The sequence below is a fragment of the Ceratina calcarata genome, unplaced genomic scaffold (genome assembly GCF_001652005.2).
Source record: "Ceratina calcarata isolate Rehan_Ccalc_2016 unplaced genomic scaffold, ASM165200v1 scaffold79.2, whole genome shotgun sequence".
In the NCBI taxonomy this organism is placed as follows: Eukaryota; Metazoa; Arthropoda; class Insecta; order Hymenoptera; family Apidae; genus Ceratina; species Ceratina calcarata.
In genome coordinates this window covers 316,610-339,665 of record NW_017179212.1, presented here as the reverse complement: position 1 = coordinate 339,665, position 23,056 = coordinate 316,610, and the positions used below count along the sequence as shown (strand labels likewise).

The 23,056-nt window shown below is 37.6% G+C and overlaps 1 protein-coding gene across 9 annotated transcripts in view; it reads right to left on the bottom strand.

Moving 5' to 3' along the window:
• Window positions 1–23,056, bottom strand: part of Wdr62 (WD repeat domain 62) — a 79,850-nt gene that overhangs the window by 38,366 nt on the left and 18,428 nt on the right. For 8 of the 9 annotated variants that reach the window (XM_018034497.2, XM_018034504.2, XM_018034502.2 and 5 more), the window contains exon 3: window positions 11,688–11,833. In XM_018034497.2, coding sequence (XP_017889986.1) covers window positions 11,688–11,774 — 87 coding nt within the window. In that variant the 5' untranslated portion in view covers window positions 11,775–11,833. Of the gene's footprint in view, window positions 1–3,326; window positions 4,093–11,687; window positions 11,834–23,056 lie in introns of those variants that run through there. The other variant, XM_018034500.2, reaches the window with a different exon arrangement.

Below are 23,056 nucleotides of genomic sequence, written 5' to 3'. Positions count from 1 at the left end.
AGATTATTATGTGAAATATTAAATAAACTTCTATTATAATGTTTATGTCGGTACGATGAAAATAGGTTAATAGCGGAAAATCCAGCTGGATGAAATAACGCGTTAAATTGATTATTAATTGGAATCGATCGAGGCTGACTACATACTGGCCTGACGTTCACGAATTAACCAGCTGTATAATTAGTTTCTGAAAGTCGAAACTCTTCTCGCAACGTTTCCGAACACTGTATAGATAGGAGCAATCGTGAGAACCGATCGGATCTCCCAGAATTAATTACGACCGTACAGTCGATGGGGAACGTTTAAGGAATTTTTACATTAAGGAAACTCGCCGACGTCGTGATCTCGTAAAACTTTCTTCTAGTCTGACTCTGCCTAAGTAATACAGTTTGCGATCACTGAAGATTTTATGCATTTATACAAAATATAAATAATCTGTATAGATAGGAGCAATCGTGAGAACCGATCGGATCTCCCAGAATTAATTACGACCGTACAGTCGATGGGGAACGTTTAAGGAATTTTTACATTAAGGAAACTCGCCGACGTCGTGATCTCGTAAAACTTTCTTCTAGTCTGACTCTGCCTAAGTAATACAGTTTGCGATCACTGAAGATTTTATGCATTTATACAAAATATAAATAAATAATATATAATATAATATAAAATAAGTATAAATTCTCTCCAATATGATAAAACAAATTGTTTAAAAATCCAGCTAGGAGTAACGCAAGGCGATAATGCCCGCTTTGCCTTAACGGGTTTAATTTATACCAGGGCCTTATATAGCACGGTAATCTCTTTGACCCCGAAAAATCTGCGTAACCCGCATGTTCCGGCGAAACGCTTTTCGACTCTGTTTGGAACGACGCTAAATATTTCCGCTAATGCTTCTTCAATGGATGTCCCAACCCGTAATTGACTATTGTTTACAGCGAGGTCAGGTTTACCATTTCGGTGAGAATGTGTGCCGGGTTAGAAGGCTAACGTTAATGGGTTACTAGAAGCCACGCTCTTATCTAATTCCATTCGTGGTATCCAATTAACCAGAATCGTAATTTCATTCCTAATTACATTTCTATCTTCTGAAACAAATTTTTGACCACGCTAAATACCTTTCGTTATTTTACTGGGAGCCCAGAATTCGACTGAACGCAGCACACGTACTGTTTTGCCTTCCAACGATGGAGCTGAAAGCTGGAGGCTGCGTGTGCGTTTGGTAAATGGTGCCGTTGCACGACACCCGAGACAAACAGCGTGTAGAAACGATGCAGGTGGTTACTTATGGAATCGGTACCGTCATGCCGTTACACCATTTTCCACAGAAAATTCTCTACGCTGCCTTTCGGATCACTTCTCACACAGCATTTACTTTCAACTTAAAATCCAGGCCCTCTATTTTTTAGGCGAAACAAATGTTTTGCAATTACTATAGTAATTTATATAATGATTGACACAAGATTTGATGCAATATTTCATATAAGCTAAATTCTCCAATTTCTGCTCAGCTGAGCATAATTTTGCTATCAATTGAAAATAAAAAAACAATTAAGCCATTACATTATTGATATAAGTCGAAAATAGTGAAAAGTACTTTCACGCGTGAAATTGAATATGCTATTAAATGAGTCAGGTAAAAAATAATTTACAATCAACTTTTCCTATAAAATGAATGCTTGAATGTATGTACACCTCTAATATCCATAATAGTCCATATTTCTATTCAATCAGAAGTCCGACTCACCCATGCCTGTATTTTTACTCATCGTCAGTAAGGAAATCATATCTCTACTTTTACTCAGGCCACGTCATTTAAATGATTATGTAAAACGTATTTCTTAAACCATGTTTTACTAGCACAGAAATCAGACTACATATTTGAAAACGTTTTTGTCACATGACTGATAATCATTTCACTATCTTTGACGTAAAAATCGTTAGCGTGGCAGTATTCTTTTATGCCTTTGCGAAGCGGTATCGGTCGACTTTACAGAAAAAATGCACGTTGAAAAGGTCCGCGATATGGCGCATAAATAACAGGTTGGAAGCAAAGCACGCAGACTCGGATGATTTGCGGTCCGTTCCGCGTTCTATTCATACGCGTTAAAAAATCCGAAGCCTGCACCGTTTAATCGTAGTTTCGATCTCTTGAAAAGAACCGTTCACCTGCCTCTCCCACAGCGATTTTACCCAAACCGTACATATTCCGATCGTTTTATTGCTTGTTCGTTATCGAGTGCGTTTTAATAGTTCTACGAACCTTCTACCTGTGCTTTTTCTCACAGGCGATAACAGTTTTCTTAATCCAATATAAAAATAATTAAAAAGCATATTCGTTATCAAATTCGTTTCAATCGTTTCTCTAATCTTCAAGTTATCTATACTGCCCATTATACGTACATACAATCTTACAGTCTAGTTTTTAAAAACGAAAGCAGGATAACAATATTTGTACACACTTCATTCACTGATTTTTAGATTGGAGTTATGTTTGATGGAAAGGTAGGAAGGAACCGGCCCTCGGAAATGCACCGCGTTTACATAACCTCGCGATGTTTCGATTAAAATGCAGTTATCTTGATATACGAGCGTGATGTAATCGCTCGGTAACACTACCGTCGGTGTTTTTCAATGCTACCGCTATTAATATTCCGCCGAGCCAATAACGTATTCGCTCGATCGTCCGGCACTACTTCTAAACGCCTTATTATCATCATTTCACCTTAAGCGAACAGGTAATCTTGAAATTATGGCGGAAACATGAAACAGTTGTTAAAATATCTTCAAATTCAATTCAGATTCTGCTTTTCTAACTTCAGTTATAAAGCTTGTAATCCAAGTACTATAATAGCAAGGCAATATGTTTCCTTTTGGTATTGTTGAAATTCTCATAGAAACATAAAACAATTGCTTAGGTATTTTTAACTCAATTTAGATTGTTCTTATCTAACCTTACGCGTAGAGCTCTTAATCCAAGTACTCTAATAATAGTAGAACAAGTTTTCCTTCTTCAATTGTTGAAAGACTCGAAGCAGTATAAAATAATTGTTCAGATATTTTTAAGTTAATTTAGATTTTGGTTTTCTAACTTTAATTGTAAAGCTCTTAATTCAAGTATTTTAATAGTAGTAAGGGAATGGTTTTCTTACTGGAATCATTGGAAATTTTCTCAGAAATATAAAATAATTGTTTACATATTTCCAAATTCAATTAGATTTTGCTTTCTTTAATTTAGATTATAAAGCTTTTAATCGAAGCAATGTTCTTCCTTCTAAACGAAGTTGCACCTGGATCAAAGTGAGTATGAGAGTTTTCTAAATACGTACGTCATAGGCCGGAGTGTTTTCCTTGTCCCGTACGACAGGCGAGTTGTTTCTCGACGCGGTTAGAGCCATTTTCCCTTAGGAATATCAATAGGTTCCCTTTAGTTTTGCACACCGATCTCACGTGTTCCCAGACTCCTGCATCTCTCCTTGTTTCCCTTCGGCTATCTCCACTTTCCCTGTTAACTCCGCAGGAGCCTCGAGACACCAGAATTATCCTATCCGTGCTCTCGCCTGGAAATCGTCCTCTCATCCGGCACTTTCCATTCGAATGCGAACTGCATGTACGAGACAATGAGACTTGAACTTTTTATCTCTTTGAAAGAACGGTCACATGATTTCTAACGGATCCACACTTCTCCCGACGACAACTTTTCGTTCCATAGTTTTTCGTTCATCCTCTTATTTTTTATTCGACACATTGAGACGACCGCTGATAGTTTCATCTGTTCTTTCGTCACATCTACAGCTTTGGAACTACGCAACCGTTCGACGAACGCATCACCCGCTCGGTTTTCACGCGTCTTTAACGATCAACGTTGTGTAACGAGTTACCGCTCCGTCCGGTTTCTTCGTCCGAGTAGGAAGAAGGACCAGGTAGAATTACGTAACGAGCCGATTCGAACCGAGAATCACGGTAATTGTTCCGCGGCTGTGATAAAGTAGCCGGTAACGAGGAGGAGCCGGGGATGAAAAAATAAACGAACGGGCCGAAGAATCGCAGGCGAGCGACGGAGGACGTCCGAGTCTGAACTGAACCGAGGTGTTTTCCAGTTCTACTACTCCGGCCGACTATCACGCATCCCCTCTCTCGATTCACTCGCGACTATATCCTATAACGAACCTGCCACTTGCCAGACCTCTACCGCTGATGGCTATTCCATTTTCTCTCTTTTCGTCTCGATACTTTTTTCGTTGTTCCAACACCCGATTAATGAGACTCTACTTCCGGGGAACTGATTCATTTAAACCTTCGATTATCGACTTTATATAGTTTTTTAATATTCGAATTACGTGAATATAAAAACCTTGTAAAATAATATATAATACAGGGTTACCGCATGTCCTTTTTTTCCTCTTCCTTCTTCTATCAAATGCTATTTTGTTCTCTTTTGACAAGAGGAAAAAGTGCTGATATAATGCAATGTAATACTTTATTTTTTCAGCCTCATGACTAAGAAAATTGAACAAGGTTTACAGCATCCTGCCTATTACATTTCTTTCAATTTCCTACATGTCTCTAATATCTATGATCTGAATATAATTATGTATTTATGAAATTTAAATATTGTAGTTTGTTACTTAGGTTTTATTTAAGTTTTCGTCTCTGGTTATTCTTATTCTCTTACCCTTTCGCTGGATTATCCATCTCTTCTTTTCCTCTTTTTTTCTCCAGTTTCCTTAGCCAAACTTCCATCTTCATGTCCTTTTTTCCGTTAACTACTTCTTTTATTCCTATACTTTTTACTTTTCAATACCTCAGCAGGTGTTCTAACTTATCTTATTAGGTCTAAGAGGTCACATTTCCTTCCTTCCCCAAATATCTATTCCACTTTCCCGAATTTCCATACCTCGGCCTTGCCATTAATCGTCGACTCCCTAAGGTTCCCTTTTTCCTTACATATTCCGACAGACCTCCCTTCATTCTTCAGTTTCCTTAGCTAATCTCTCATGTTCCTTCTTTCTTCAAATCTGGGTTATATCGAGACTTTACTACTTCTAACTAAAACAGTTCCTGTTTTTGTATTTCTATATCTCTCACCCTTAGCATTTCTCTTACATATTTTCCTTCCCTGCTGATTTATTCCATACCTCCTTGACTTAATCCGTTTCTTTGTCAACAGTCTTCCTTTCCTTGCCATTCCTTCGCACTCCTCGTTATTTTTCTGTCCCTTTTCTTCTTCAAGTATTCGATTACAATTTTTCTCTGTAGCCTCAGATTTTCTTCGAATTCTAACAAGAATCTTATAAAATATCCTTCTATGTAGAATCCTAGTACTGTATATTTTCATATTTCTTTGCAGGTAGTAAAATAAAATCCAGCAATTATTTGTGCATTTATAGTAGAGGAATTGAGTGTATAGAAAATAACGAAAAGAACTTTCTATTTAAATTGATATCATAAATGTTTTACTTCGCAGTCTAGTTATTACAATTAAATGTTGTAACGAGCGTTTCGAATTCTTCTCCTTCTTGCTAGCAATCAGTATTCAAGAGCAACCCGTCATCACGGGTACGCGACGCGAGATCTCAAGAGACCGTTTCTTCGTTTTTGCCGCAACGTTTCGCATTCCTTGGGGTCCTCGTCGGTAAACGTAAAGAAAATTTCCCCTCTTGCGTTTGTTTATGTCAGAATCGTACGTGGGCACGTCTTCGACAGTGAATACAAAATTTTCCACCCACATAAAGCATTTCAATCCTCTCACGGTTATCGTAACTGCCTCTCACATTTCTGAAGTACGATTATTCAATTCACAATTTCTACTCCCTGGCGTACTTTTCTATAATTTTATGTTATCTTAAAATTATAGAAAAAGAAGCCAGTGAACGGACATTTATGTCGTCTTAAAATTGTAGAAAAATAAGTCAGTGAGTAGAAATTGTGATGTGAACAGAAATTGGGATACTCATTAACTTGAGACTTTTTAAGGGGCTAGAGTAGTCACGTGACTTGTCTAACACGCATCGGTAAAATTTTCCCGTCTTTTGCTCAGTTTTATCGATGACCAGGCAAAAACAGTGCAAAATATGGATTTACGTGGCCACACTTTTCGTCCTTATATGAGAATATTTTCCGGTCGTCCAGATTTGAATTTTCCTCTTTCTGAAGAGGTACCTGACGACCGGAAGATATGTATTCTCATATAAGGGCGACAAGTGTAAGATTTGACTGGCTTGAGACGACAACGCGAGAGGCGTTACTCCAGAAATTACAGATTCGCTTTCGTCTATCGCGTTCCGGAGAAGAATTTTTTGGACACACATACATAATTCATCGTTCCGGTTTTCGTTTCGCGAGCCACCCGATCGGCATAGACCGTTTCAATCTCGGCTCGCGATCTTACTTTCGGAGTTTTACTTTCTTCGGGCCAAGAATCGATAGCCTACAATCCCACACGCGAACCAGGCCGAGTTACATTACAATTTCACCGTTTTTCGCGCAATTAAACTTACGACCGAGCAACACCTTGCCTACCGCATTTCAGACGATGTATCAACCGCTGACGCAAGACTTTTTACAGCTTAATTTCAATACAACATTTAAAACGTCATTCTAAAGAATGAATTTATTTTATTGCCTTACACAAATGTAAATAATTCATAATATAAGACACGGTATGGACATTATGGGTGAATGTGGACAGTTTTTTGTAGCAAGTCTCCATTTCGTAGCCGGACAGGAAAAGTTATAATAAATCTGATCTAATCTAATTCTTGCTATCTGCGACAGAAATGCAATATTTTGTAGAAACTGTAGCCACAGGTTAATCTCGCTCTCGTGCACTCCGAAAGTGTTTAATAGCGCGGATTTCTCACAGTTTCAATCCGGGAGGGAAGTTCGTTAATCCATTGGTAAAATGTGGGTGTACCCGGAGCGTTGCTGATAAATTTACCCGCATATACGTTCCAACCACAATATACATATCTCGTACATATTTCACGATCAAATACGGTGTGCTCGCCGAGAGTTATTTAGCCGGATGATGTAATTGAGCTGATCGTGAATGCGCGACGATTCAACGAACCGCCCAAACTCGTCGTAATTTCGTCGAAATTTGCATACCCGCCCGCGCTTAACGCGAGGAGCCAAACAATTCACGTACGCTTGCTTATGCATGCGCGGACGTAATTCATTAATCGGTACTCGTGTCGCGCGTCACGAGTTTTCAACCGTCATACCATTTACATTTTCCTTATCGAACTAAAAAAAAAACATCTTTAAGAATTTCAACAGTGCGAATTTCAACGAAGCATTTGAGGCAAAAATCGATGTACCATTTACAGCTGTCCAAAACGATTCACAACCCATTTATCATGTACACATGGAAAAATTTAATTTTCGTTACATTAAATCACATGAGTATATAATCAATTACATAATTGATTAATAAATTATTATAGATAATAAATTCTAATCATTATTAAAACAATAAATTACTATTATTAAATGTAAAGTCGAAGTTGTTAATAAAATGCATTTTTCGAGACTATATAAAATAAGGGCAACTTTGCACAAACGAAAATTTTCTATAATTGTACAAAAGTCCCCATCTTTAATTGTAATATTATAAAAATGAATTTCTTTAACTCTGTTTAAAAGACTATAATTCTGTATCAAACTCGTAATCAAGGTTCACTTTAATGCACATGCTTCGTGCAACTGGCATTGTTTGCCCAGTTGGTAATAAAAAGTTAGTAGAGCTGAAAGCAAAATCGTGTAGCTGATAGTAGAACTTTGAAAAAATCGTTCTTTCAGTTTACCTGCGTTTATTTTCGGTCTCGTTGACATTTAATTCAGTAAGCGAACCACTTTTAACTAAAGCAAACAAACATGCTTTTGTTCCAAACTGAAACGCGATACTGTATCATGAATATAATCGTTAAATTGTATGCGTTTATAATGTGTAAAATATATATTTTATTCTATTTTAATACAAGTGTAAGTCTGCATGAAAATCGAGTTTTATTGATATATTTTAAGAGGCGCGATAGACAGCCAGCGCCCAAATACAAGAATAAAGATTGAAGAGAGGAGACCGGGTCGCGTGATAAGAAGTAATTTTATTAAAACTAGCTGCAGGCAGGCGGATAATAAAAGGCCGTGTTGGGTGGGCAGGAACGTGAAAGGGCTGATAGCAAGCAGAGGTGTGTCCCTTATTAGCTATTAACCTCCGACGCAATAAAGTCTAAAAGGTTTCCCGGAGGCCACTGACAGATATGGCTAAACACGTGTTCTACCGCTAATATACATTTCCTTCATACTAAACGAGATTACATTTTCATCTTTAAAATAGAGAATAAATAACGTTCTAATCGCGAAACGGAGGACAGTAATGAGGTTGGTTAATAATTATAATTAGCCTGCAGACTTGCAGTATGCAAAATAAAACGTTTATGATATCATTTTAATAAATGTGTTTTTCATAAACATTGAAATCAAAATAAAAGAAAGAATATCACGAAGAATTAGGTGTGTAAAGATTAATAAGTAGCATGAATAGAAGGTGCTATAGAAAGCAATAATAGAATAGATAGTAGATTAGGATAGGATAGAAGTGAGAGCGAGTCTATGAAGGAATGAATGAATTGTATGTATCTGTGTGTGCAATAAGATAGTTTGTAAAATGCTGCTGAATAAAATCAGTATACGTACAGATATTGAAATATGCATTCAGGTTTTGCTATTCTAGATAGCTTTATACATTATATATAAAATTCACAGTCTACTTGTAATATTATTTTATGAATTTAGAGAAAGAGAGAGAGAGAGAGAGAGAAAGAGTGTACAGAGAGAGAAAGAGTGTACAGAGAGAGAAAGAGTGTACAGAGAGAGAAAGAGTGTACAGAGATCAAAAGATCCGCGATCATTGAGGATGGACGGCGGTGCGTACCGTTAGTCAAAGCAGGAAGTCGTGTCTAGCGATGGACATCCGATTCCCCGCCTGTTCGAGCTAACAATGTTCAGCCTAAGTGCTATCTGAACCCAAATGCTCGTCCAATCAGAGTGTCCTTAGACGAAAACGATAATCTAGTGTTCAATACTTCAATAATCATCAAGTATTTCACAATACGTGAATAGTATTAATTTCTCGTAAGACGATGTAAAATATATTCAAATGAAATCATGAATAATTTTTTCTTAGACACCCACGTTCTCTAAAAATTGAAACATATCTTTTTGAAAGCATTATGTTCCAGCAATTCAAAGTTGATTAGTCATCTACGACGTTATATCTCGGCGTGTACTATACTCAGAATTGATCAGACATCGGATGGCATTGGCCCTTGCGAGAAAAAGTAAAAGCGTAGGGTCCTCCGGTTAGAAGTGTGTCGAACACGGTCGATGACCCGCGCCAGCTGCGCGTCGTTACACCTGTCCCGGTGTTGCATCGCAAACGAATTTATTGAGGTCTTGGTCAGGCGGAAGACGAGATTTAATTTTCGGAAATCGGCGAAACTTTCTTTCCTCGATTAACGATTATTCGAACTTCGCAGAAAAATATGGAGGATCTAAACTAAATTGTAATTTAAAAATTTCTGTTGGAAAGTTTGGGGCAATTAAAATTCTGTCCCTGATCGTTGGTACGAGTTGACGGGAACAAAGCGTCGCGTCGTCTCCACGAAATGCCTCGGGACAGAATGCAGACCCGTCCGACGTTGATAATTCCTCACCGCCCACCCACGCATTCATTTACACACAATCCTGATTTCGGACCACGCGTGGGCGCGCGACGCTTCAGACACGAGCAGCGAGTCTGCTTTCGGCAAAATGCACGAATTCGTTTCCGTTTTAAACCACTTCCTCCCATCGATTTTGGTAAATCACGAAGCAGGATAATTCTAATATTTATACAATCAACTTTATAAATAGATAGAATAATAAAGATTATCAGAATGAGAGTAAACAGTCACTGTTCAGAGGAGGAATTCATCGACAAAACTTAAAACGGCGAAGCTCAAGCTTTTTATGATACAAAACTATGAACGAGTTCAACTTGTGATAGAAGCAAACTTTAAAAAGATTCGGGTAAACGGTGCAGATGTATGTAGATTCGATTAGTCCTTTCGGCGAGGTACAGATTACATGAATCGATTTGAATGTTGATCGAGTTCGAACTGCATTATTGAGTACTGGATGTAACTGGCAGGGGGCACCTGGCATCCTAATCTTTAAGAGCATGGTTCAAAAGGCAAAGAAGATTGTCCGTTTATCGACGACCACTTGTTCGAACGCATGTTACACAAGAGTAAAATGTTCCATGAGACTTGATACTTAAACAAAGGTAAAATCAAACGCAATTGGATGTTTTTTCGCTATTTCCCGATACTCTCTTTGATCATTCAAATCAGGAGCATAATTAAAAAATTCAATATTCAAATGTTTTATAAATGATGATTGTACAATTGCTAACAGAACAATGATTCTAAAAGGCATACAGAAGAGAAACTGAAAATCCTCTTTCATAAATTAACTTAGGGACAACTCAAACAATTACAATAATGACTTAAATCAAGAACTAATACTTAAAAGATACAGAAAAGAATCACCAGATTCTATTTCGTAAATGAACTTATAACTAGAGATAAGCCAAACAGCCAATACCAAAAATTACAAAATTAGCTTAAATCAAGGATTACTTCCTAAAAGACACACAGAAAAGAAATACCAGGTTCTCTTTCACTATGACTGAATACTACTCAAACAATAGCAGCATAACTTCATATACATATTCATATATAACTATATGTACACATATCAGAGATAACTCAAACAATAATAGTAAACGTCTAAGTCTAAACAATTCGAATGCTAGTACTAGCGCTGCTTGTATTTGTGTTCATCTGATCTGACCGTAGGAAGTGTTTCGAGAGGGAAAGTGGCTTTTCCATAAAGCACAGGGCAAGGACGAACGCCGAACACGGAATGCAGGCTGCAAGTGCAACTCGCGCGACGATGTTCACCGCCCACGCTCGATACGACGCATACCACGCGGTGGAGTCCTCGCGGAAAAATAAGAATCGTGACGTCAATTCGGGGCAGCTGCTGCATCGACAGGGATGCATAATGCGCATCCGGCGCACATCGAGGAATCGACATGCTCGAGCTCCGACTATTGTCTCTACCGGGACGCGTTTGTTCAACGCTTTCTATAGCACGCATCTATTTCCCGGGATTAAAACTTAGTTCAAGTGAACGCTTCCAAACATTTCCTACAAGCTGAATAATGCATAAATTTGAATTGTTTCATTTTTTTATTATGAACAATCCACTTGGAATGTACTGATTTTTAATCGGGAAATGCTTTTATAGTGAATGGACTTTTTTATTCTTATTCATGTAATACAAAGTTTTAGAAGTTTGGAAACTGCTGGTTTAGAATAAAGATATGCTACAGCTACTGTTTTTATTCATCAATGGAAACGTCGAACGTAAAAACTGTCGATAGAACAAAGCAGTCCACGCGTGCCGGACACGCCGGCTAATCAAAGGAAGCTTTTCACTTTAATTCCAACACGGTTCAAATTAATTTTCTAAATCGCTCTATTAAGGTCGGGACGGTAGATATTAAATCAAAAAACCGTCACGGTTATAACAGATTATATGAAGTTACGCGCCAAGTAGAAGTTTGTTTTTGTACTCACCCTGTCCTGAATCCTGACGTTCTCCTGGCCCCTCTTCAGGCTCGGAGCACGCAGGACCTTGCTCGTGACTGGAGGCTCCATCATCATGATTACTCTCTCGTCAGGAATTCATCCCTGAAAGAGACTCGATTCTCTCACTTCACACACTGTAAAAACAAACAGAAATACATATATTTATTTATTAAATTAACAGCAGTCGCAATATGTATCGTTAACGATATACTATTGGTATATTATAAATATTTCTAGCTGAATATTATAGATCGTGTTTGTACGAAAGTGTCTTGTAAAAAGAACCAGGAAATTAATTTGGTGCAGCGATTTGAAGCATGCGAGGAGGCGAACGCGGAACGATATTTTGTAACAATGGGACAGGTAAGGAATTTGCGTCGAGGTGAAAAAACGGTGTCACCATCTGCGACTGGATCGACCGTAAAATACGGCACAGGTCGTTGGGCGAAAGTAAGAGTAAAGGCGTCTCTCGATCGTGGGAGATCGAGACCTACGCGAATTCCAGCTCGGCCGGTAGGTACAGCTGGTGGCTGCGAACGCGGATAAACCTAACGGTATGCGCCGAGAGAGTTAACGGAAGATAATAAGCATAAGCGAACAGGTACCGCGTATCATGGAGCTCGGGGGACTTAGAAGAATCGACCTCGTCGGTTCAATTGCATTAGCACTGATTCATTCTTAACACTCACTCTCAATTCATAGAACGTACATCAGGCTTTCAGATAAATCATTCAATCTTTAATTCAATTGAACCGATTGACAACGTTTGGTTGTTGATTAGGATTTGAATAATTATGAATTAAAATTATTTAATTAACATAATTGGAATGAATTCGAATTAACTTATTTTTTCGTTCTTATTTTATGTGTTCAATCAAATACACGTCTAGACGTGCAGATATTTTTTGTTATGTTGCATTAACGTATAGATTTACATAATGGTTACAAGCAGACTTTTGTTGCATGTTTTCATGCAAATTACTACCGCCACGTATTAACGAATATTCGCATAGTTAATCGGTGATCGATATTTGTGGATGCGCGCGCGACCGTGAACCACAAGGAACGGTACAGAGACCGATTGCGAGAGAAGGGACCACGGGTACGGCTTCCATCGGCGGCAGTTTAGCGTGACACGAAATCGATAAAGCACGATATTAAGTCCCGGTTTCTTCCATCACAGTCAGCAGCTAATACTCGGTACAGCCAGAAACTGTCCTCACAGATTTCTTACAGACTCAGCTCCGTGTACAGTCTCAATAAAATATCAAATTTCTCTCTTTATGGTGGGTCCAATATCATGAAATGAAAATATGTTTTGTAGGTTTCCAAAAAGAATCCCGTACTTCTTTTATTAAAATCTCTTTAAAGATCGTTTTGATTTTACAAATGCAATAATGCACTTTAAAAATAATAAATGAATGGCATTTTCATTTCACGTGCATAATGCTTGACCAATCCTGAAGATGAATACTTGGAATCATTCTTTTTATGTTTACTCGTATAGTTCATTTATGATATGTAAGAAAATGGAAAACACTAAAAGAAAGAACACTCGTGAACTAGCGTTACGAGCTATGGCAACGTGCAAAAGCATTTGAGGGTGTCATAAAGTAGATTTTTCCCCTCAAAGCTATGCCTTGGGCCTGAGACTTGATCGTTTTGCAGAACGTATTGTCTGGGCATTCCTTCCAGTGTCGTTTCGAACTGCGTTTGCAACGCTTCTTTTCCAGTCTTGTTGCTTTTACGTGGTCGAGTTTACCGCTTTTTGATCTTTTCATTTAACACGTTCATGACTTTCTGAACCATCGGTGTTACGTTCGTGTCTATTCCATGGGACGGGATGCGCTATAATTGTTGAGAAAGTACGAGAAACAAAGCCACCCCGCGGTGAGAACAATAAATTCAGGCCCCGTTACGAACGTGTTAATCCTTAATCGGCCTTTGTTGCAGATCCAGGTCTTGTTGCAGAACAAAAAGGTATGATAATAAACTGCAAGATAGGAAAATGAAGAATGTAATATAACGAAACGGAAGCGTTGATAAGACAGACCGTGGCAATTACTAACAGGAGGAATCGTTGTCGGAAGGATTTACGACGTGCAAAGGCAAGGAGGAAGGTGCGGTGTCGGGCTGAGGATCGTTAAACGGGTATTTAACAGACCGTTGATGAGGTTTGTCCATTAATACGTATCCGAGTCGCGACGCGTCGCAATTCTATGAGAAGGGCTTGGCCCGTCGCCAAACATTCGAAAATCGAGGGGACGAAACCAAGGGATCGCATATCGGAATTTATTCCGCTAACTAATTCTGGTTATACAGAATCACTGACTTGAAATATTCTACCGTTAATCATTGATTTCGTACGATTTTATTTATTCATTTGCTTCATCGTACGAGAAAAGACATACAGAGACACGAAAATCTAAAATATACTCGAAAACAAACAACTACAAAAATCAAATATTATGTTTGCTATACAAAATACGAAAATGACTGGGCAAAGCATCTAGGCTAACTTTCCTTCAGTCGTTCCAAAACTAATTGGAAGGCGCAGCTTTTATTCCTCGAGTTTAGCAATTTTCGTTAGCTTTCCGACACGAGTTCGCTCGTTTTTTTCGCGATGTTGTCGAAGAGCGGAACCTGGCGCGGCTGTATCTCTGAGTACGAACCCGTTATTCCGCTCCCTCGTTTGGCACCGGGTCAAAAAATCCCCTTTTCTGCACGGAAAGCTGGTAGTTAGGTTTCCGCGAAGGGGAACAAGTTGTGTTCGATGCGCATTTCGACTCTACTGGCTGTACACTTGCTCTTACGCACTCTTCATCTCCTGACACGACTCTTCACGTCCCAAGGGTACAACGAGTAGCGGGTTTTATGCATTTGCAGAAAGGTATAAAGAGTCCATTCAATATGTAGGGGCCATGCAAAAGTGAGATGCATATTATTGATTCATTTTTGTATGTAGAAAAAAATATAGGATACGAAAATTAAATTGCATATGATTATTCAGTTCTCACAAGAATACATATATTTATTTATTGAATTAACATCAGTTGTAATAAGCATTAATAATATAAATAATAAATTATATGTTAAAAGTATAGAAAGTCCATTCAATATGTAGGAACATGCATAAGTGAATTTTTGCTTTATTTTCTCATGTACAATCATCCCCTTTTACCATCAACACTGGGACACCATGAATATATGAGTATTCATTTACCAAACTGATATTATTAATGATTCAGTTGCACAATCTAATAATGGAAATATGAAGAATGTAAAAAGTACAAGAATAGCTTCCTCTCCATTATGGATTCAGGGTGGAGCGCTAACAAGGAAGCACGGATGACCCTCGTTTTGAATGTCATCGGAGTCGATTTAATCGTGATTTAACGCCTGAAGGCGAGTGCGTCCCCTATGGTAAATGGTGCAGCACCGAATATCTATTCTTTCGTTCGAAAGACTAGCCGAGTACTTATTCGATTCACTAGGCCAAATAATAGTGTGCGTGTGGTAATATAGTCTATTAATTCTAGCAAAAGCGCACGTGTACTATTTAATGAGAACCACCCAGCTATAAGAACATCCATTTCTTATTTCCAATGTATAAAAAAGTCACTCAAGTCTCATTGCTTTCAATAAGAGTACCATCTTTATAGAAATGAATATAATTCTTCCTTCCATCCAATTCTTATTTTAAATCTATAAAAGAGATATAATAACTAACTATAAATCTGAATTCTGAATTAATAAACTGTTATACATAAACTACTATTACTAAGATTCCATTGAATTTTATCGAGGAATGAGCAGAGCTCGAAAATAACATTTGACATATCTTGCTTCCGTATTCTCTTACATAAAACCATAAAGGAATGATCGGTTGAGTACAAGGCGCAACAGCTGCGAAGTACCTACGACATGACACCGGCCTGGCTCGTTTGTCTCCCCTAAATAGTCGAAACTGCGAAGCCGAGGGACTCTCGAGGGTTTCGCAATCAGAGACACCGCGACATCCATTAGGAGGTCCCACGACGCTTGTTCAACGCGGGCATCTACGATTTTTTTTACTCGCGGTTACGTTCCATTCCTTGCCAAGGCACGAGAAGTTTAATATCGACACGTCTAAAATTTCGTTCAATACGGTTGAGGAACTGAGTTCACAAAAGGATAGAAAATAAAGTGAAAAGTTTTTCATCGATGCAGAATAACAAATAATCATTGTTCGTTATTGAATCAGGTAAATGAAAGGAAATGAATTGCGTTATACATTTTGAAGAAACTTTCGTATCTCGAGACAGGTTGTATCGCACAGATTTTAATTACTCAAGATAATGGCCGAGCGGCGGGACGGCCTAGTTCACGGATCAGTCCTGCATTAGCACTAGTTTTGGCAGATTTCCATTTGAGTTACAGCGAATCCAGGCTCCACAAATGTTACGGACTAAAATCACTCCACCAAAGAAACAATTTCGATCACCATACCCATTTCAAAGTTAATCCTCAAAAAAAGGAACACGTAAGATCATTTATTAATGCCATGATCAATCATCTACGATTTTTTTTACTCGCGGTTACGTTCCATTCCTTGCCAAGGCACGAGAAGTTTAATATCGACACGTCTAAAATTTCGTTCAATACGGTTGAGGAACTGAGTTCACAAAAGGATAGAAAATAAAGTGAAAAGTTTTTCATCGATGCAGAATAACAAATAATCATTGTTCGTTATTGAATCAGGTAAATGAAAGGAAATGAATTGCGTTATACATTTTGAAGAAACTTTCGTATCTCGAGACAGGTTGTATCGCACAGATTTTAATTACTCAAGATAATGGCCGAGCGGCGGGACGGCCTAGTTCACGGATCAGTCCTGCATTAGCACTAGTTTTGGCAGATTTCCATTTGAGTTACAGCGAATCCAGGCTCCACAAATGTTACGGACTAAAATCACTCCACCAAAGAAACAATTTCGATCACCATACCCATTTCAAAGTTAATCCTCAAAAAAAGGAACACGTAAGATCATTTATTAATGCCATGATCAATCTCTGTACTCATGTAAAAGTAAATTATAATTTGTTCGAACAGAATAATATATTCATTTAAATATAAAATATATAAATAAATAGAATAATAAAATATTTATTTGTCTCTTCTTATTGATTCAAATATTGTTTAAAAAAATATACTCAATTTAAAAAGAGAATGGATGAAACTTTTAATGAAGGTACTTGGAACGGAGAGTGCATCGAAGCGATGTAAAGATATCCAAGACGTCAAACGGTGGTTAACCGGTGTGTTCATCAATTTCGCGTTAAACGTTGCGTAGAATAATGCGTGCGTTTGCGGCGCAGGAGAGGAAGCTGGCCACAGCGCACGAGATACACTTTTCCGCGCTGCTAATCTCATTCATCGCGTTAATAGCGTCGCGAGATTTGCTCCAGTCACTTTCCTCCTCAGAAACGTTTTTTCCCGAAAGACCGCTCGCCTACACTTCCTATTCTTAACACGCGGGTACATTAACTATGGAAATCGAAACCGTGATCGTGTACACTGCCGGCTGAAAGTATGCAACTAGAAGCATTTGAAATTGTTCAGAGGACTTAAATCACTGACCTTCCAAAGTGCGGTTCATTTAAAGTTTTGTAGAAAAAAATAATATTTGAGATGAATTGTATTTTGTGTTTTAGTTGCGAACTGATCTAACTTCTAATATGATAAATTTGAATGCAGTTTAGAATTTGTTATAAACTAATTTATCTTATAATGTGATGAACTTGAATAGACATGAAGAAGTAATAAAAATCGAATCTAAATCAGATACAGAATAAGAAAGACGTTCTAAGGAATGGGGAGGACACATGAGACAGATTTCTTTCTATTTGAAGCACGCTACTTTGGGAAATAATGTGAAAGATACTCTGAATACGTAAGGGAGAATTCTGCGTTAAAAGCGCAAGGAAGAGACGCGAAGGAGAAATGTACTTAGGCGGAAGAAAGGTTTTTTAAGACCGGAGAAAGAGGAGCCGTGACCTCGGACTTTCATCTGAAAGACGCAGCTTCGCCCTCAGGAGGTTTCGAGCGCCTACTCGCAATGCACTAAAAGGGAAACTCTTTTGAAAGGTTGTCCCGAGGTTCCGCAGGTCCGAAAATAACCGCGAACGCGAGCGAACTTTGAATGGGGTTTTATCGCGAAACGAGAGTAGTATAGGATAAACGTGACATAACTTTGGTTAAAAATAGATGCAACGTGTGGGGCAACCGTACGAGTTACCGTTTACGTAACGAATGCACCAAGGAGCAAGGTACGCGCGTACCTGGCGTACACATCTTCTCATAAGTCTTACCGTTGCATTAGCCCTCAAAAAGCATTCACATTTATTAACATCAACGTTTATTAGATAATACAGTAAGAAAACAGTGTGCGATTAGAAATTTTGCGAGACTATTAAAAAAAATTATTATACCTTGAATTCTTGTATTAAATGGCAATTTTTTGATCTAATTTAATGAGAGAATTTTATACTTTTGTATAATTGTTAATATACTTCTAAAAAATATTTAAAAAATTGAAATAAAATCAATTTCGAGGATATTATTCAACGCATTTGCATTATGTGGAAAAATTCCACGCATATATGTATAGTTTATGATGCAAATGGGTTAAGATAGATAATAAAAAATATGGTTTGCAGGATTTGTAGACAGTGTAAACAGTTGCAAGTTTGATACAATCCTAGAAAAAGAATCTATAAAAAAATTAATTTAATGAGAGAATTTTATACTTTTGTATAATTGTTAATATACTTCTAAAAAATATTTAAAAAATTGAAATAAAATCAATTTCGAGGATATTATTCAACGCATTTGCATTATGTGGAAAAATTCCACGCATATATGTATAGTTTATGATGCAAATGGGTTAAGATAGATAATAAAAAATATGGTTTGCAGGATTTGTAGACAGTGTAAACAGTTGCAAGTTTGATACAATCCTAGAAAAAGAATCTATAAAAAAATCAATCGAATGATCTTAGCCAATCATATACTCTTAAGTACATGAAAGAAAATAATAATTAAATAACAAAAAAAAAATTAAATTAAGATTTGCAAATGAGAAAATATAAATAATTTTATGTATTCTCCATTGGTATTCCTATAACGTCTAATTTCGTTGTATGATTACAAACTGCATGGTCCCAAGAGTTGGACCGGGAGTGTACAGCGGTGGAAGGTTGGCGCGTTTACTCGGAATCAAAAGGTTAATGAGCGAGATTCGTTGGTCAGCGTTTCGAGCTAGCTATCTCGTGGGAATCTCGATTTAAAAGCCGATCCTTCGTCTTTGATTAACCAACGGAATAAATTACGAATGACCTGACCCATTAACGCGAGTCTACAAAAAAAGTGATATAAAATTATTATTGCTGAACAACGCACTCCCTAAATTTCTAGAAGACACGAATACTTGCAATAATTTTTTAGAGTAAGAGAATTTCTTTTTTGGACACGTTTCACTTTTTAAATCAGCGAAGTTTTTATAAAAATCTGCAGCTTAGCCCTTTTAATGCCAACGACGATATGTCGTTGCACATGCAATAGTGTCTTACTATTAGCATAGAATACTATTAGTTTTATTATATTTACTATTAGTATTAATACTAAGCATACTATTTACAGAAATTCTATGACTGAGTCTAGGAAGAATACTGTAGAACTTTTTATTATAAAATGACAAAGAGTTCAAAAAGCCTTAATTTTGTTAAATAATGTACCACTTTTCCGGTACTAAAAGAGTCAATTATTGTTGGAATACAAAGTAACGTGAAAATTGTAACTGGGTCTTTGATCGTGACCAAAGGGTCGACGCTGGCAACATTAGAAGCACCGTGAAGAAGTTACGCCGTTTGAATCCACGTCTCGTGAGAGATCACTCGTGGAGGCTTTCACCGTTCTCCGGAACCGGAAGCAGCTAACCCAATTCACCGCCGCGCGAATACGCCTCGCATTATCGCCTTGCCGTGCGATTAACCTTAACTCTATGCTAACGCGAACCGACCCACTGAGATAACGGCAGCTCCTTGCCAAAAATTTTACCAAACAAATAAATTTCATATTATAGTCGGTCACTCGTATTCCCGGATAAAGGAAAAAAAGTAGATATTCGAATGTCCCGTGGGAATAAGGAGGATGTTTACGTTGGAAACGCGAAACATTCGTGGAATTCGATGACCGAAAACTAACTCGGATATAGAATTGCTATGCGTGTCAATTACTGGTAATCGAAGGTAGAGGTATTTTGCTAGGCGATCGAGGAACGCCGTGTACTCGTATTACCCCGCGTGTATCGCGTGACAATGGAGTACGCGTGTAGGCGAAGCGCTTTCTGTTCGCCAATTCGTCGTCGTACCTTTTCCTCGGCTGTGTAGGTCACTCGGATTCTCACGCTCCCTTTACGACATTTAACTGTACGCGCTGACAAGAGGACGCGGTAATAGTCGATTCCGTGTGCGGGATAGTAAATCGTGACTCGCGATTCATCTTTTCCGACCACAATAGATAAACAGCCTTTCAGAAGCTCGAATGATCCACGGACGGGTCTATCAATAACTACAAGAATGACAATTATAATTCTTAACATAATAACAGCTTATTTAATTTTTCACAGACCAATACTTTTCTACATAGATAAGTATAGAGAACGTATGAAGATAAATAGCATTCCAGGAGCTCGAATGACGCGTAGACATATCAATAATTAGAAGGAAGACTCATAGTTATTGTTATAATAATAGCTTATTTAATTCTTCACAGAACAACAAATTCCTAAATAGATAAATGTACAGAATGTGTGCAGGTAGATAGCATTTCAGAAACTCGACTGATTCACACAGGCATATCAATAACTCTTATAATAATAGCCTCTGCAATTAATAAGACAATAAGATTTTTTCAAATAGGTAGCTATAGAGAACGCGTACAGATAGCACTTCAAAAGCTCGAGTGATTCATGTACAGACATTATATCAATAACTACAGGAAAGAATCTTATATTTATTAATTAAATAGTTTTTTTAATTATTGATATAAAACCGGTTGAATTCTTGATGTAGAACTTCTGGATGGACAAGAGAGACTTTGCCGAGTTTTTTACTAGATACGAAGCATTTAAAAGAAATAGGTCACATGATTGGGTACCTCTAGGCCGAAAGCAATGAGAAAAGATGAAGAGTCTAACGTTCGGAAATCGATTCGTGCATGCAAAGAATTTGAAACGGTACCATGCAACCTTGCTCTCCGATCTAATCTCGTAACCGAAATTAGGAAACGATTGGCATGGAAATCTTCCTAGAGAATTGTAAAAGCAATTCGTACCGATTGGCTCACCGCTTTACATAACAATCTATTTTCATGTTATCGCGTATTCGATATCATTTTATCGTCTGATATGCGTTCGATGAAACCTATCGTCTGTTTTTCGTTGTACCTCAATAAGATATGTTTAATTCGTGAACAATCTCTCGAGCGACTATTTCAGTTTAACATACTTTACACATACAACAACGACAAATCTGATATACAATAAATAAATAGATTTTTAATTTCTATGTAAAATAAAACATTCATCGTATCAGTTAAAAAAATGCAGCTTAGATAGATTCCTTTATTATTTAAACATTATTACATGGACTCATTCTCTAATATTTTTTATATTTTCATACATGGCAAACATTCTTTATATTCACTGCCTATAAAATTTTTTTACAACTACATAAAATTCGTAGTTTATAAATGAGCAAATAAAATTTTAAACATCTTATACTTTTTTACGTCTTATACTTTTGATTTGTCACAACAGGAGATATGCAATTAGGGTGTAAGATTGTTTGAATTTCTTCACTGGTGCTCTTAATGGGCGATCGACTGGAGAGAAGTGGCTCAATCTCTCGTACAATTAGCACAATTGTCGCGTACTCGAGGTTCAACTCGTTTCATGAATCGCGTAATTCGCGACGCGACGCTCGTTCCACACAATCGTGTTTTGTTCGACTCACCGCAGTCTCCAGCTATACAAGCTAATTGGCAGAAACGCTTGATTTGCTCTTAGGCCTCGTTTACACTAAGTAAATTATATATATATTCTTAAAAGAAGGCGGATGTATTTAATCTATAGTGTTTCATTTCTAATTGTAAGAATAGGATAGGTTCAACTGTTTGATCCTCCGAGGCTAAATCTATCGACAGGATGACAAATAAGGTCCGGTATTCGAGAATAATTTACATTCTCTTTTCGTTGAGCCGCGATTCACGGAAACCTTTCTCTTTCATTCAGTCCACCAATTACGGGACACAATGCGAAATAAATTACGTCGCTGAATTAATTTGTACCTTGTTAATCAGCGGTATAATTAATTAGGTAATCACTCATTTATTTATGCAGCCGTTGCTACCGAAAACCCAATCCTACATTAATTCCCATAGTCACTGCATAAAGTCACTGCATATAGTGACATCGATAAAAAAAAAAGATAAGAACTGGTTTCGAAGGTTCACACTTGGCAAGAGTAAAAAGTGATCGATAGAAAATGGTTTCACGGTCCGACGAGCAACAGCTTGAACCGTCTCCGGCTTTGAAAAATCTGATGACTAAAGCTTTCGGGACACTTTATTTTCGGCTTTACCGTTTTTACGCTCGAGGGGCAAAACGAAATTCGCACGAGCAAAAGAGATCACCGGAATTCCTCGCAGTCCGGCTAATCCGTTTATCTCTACCTCACGTTTTGTCACGCGCCACGGATAAATATGAGTGCTCGTATGACGCACACGATTACGGATTCATCACATTTTTCTTTTTCACCGTTTCATAAACTGACTCAATTACATATTCACGATATTATTCAATCGTTTTTAAGTCGATATATGAACAAAGAAAGTGGCACGATTTAAATAGGGAAGATAGTGACAATCACATTAGATTCTCAATGCCAAGGCCACAATTTATGCAAAATATTATTCAAACATTTTTCCTCGTTTTAAATGAACAAAAAAGAACTAGTATGATTTAGATTGGGAGGATAGTGACCGTCACATCTGATTGTCACTGCCAAGGTCCCATAAAGGATCGCAAGTCGAGTGGCTAACTACTCGGTTAGTTGACGCCTTTGATCTCTTGCTCTAGTTTGTACAACACGCTGCTCCTAAATCGGTCGCAAACATCGCTACAGAACCTACTGATCTGTCCTTTTGACACATCCTATCAAGACTCCGCAATACTTGTGTACTTACACCTCATTAGTATTACACCAACTCGTTAATAAATTGCAAACGTTTAAGTAAAATAAAAGATTTAAACATTT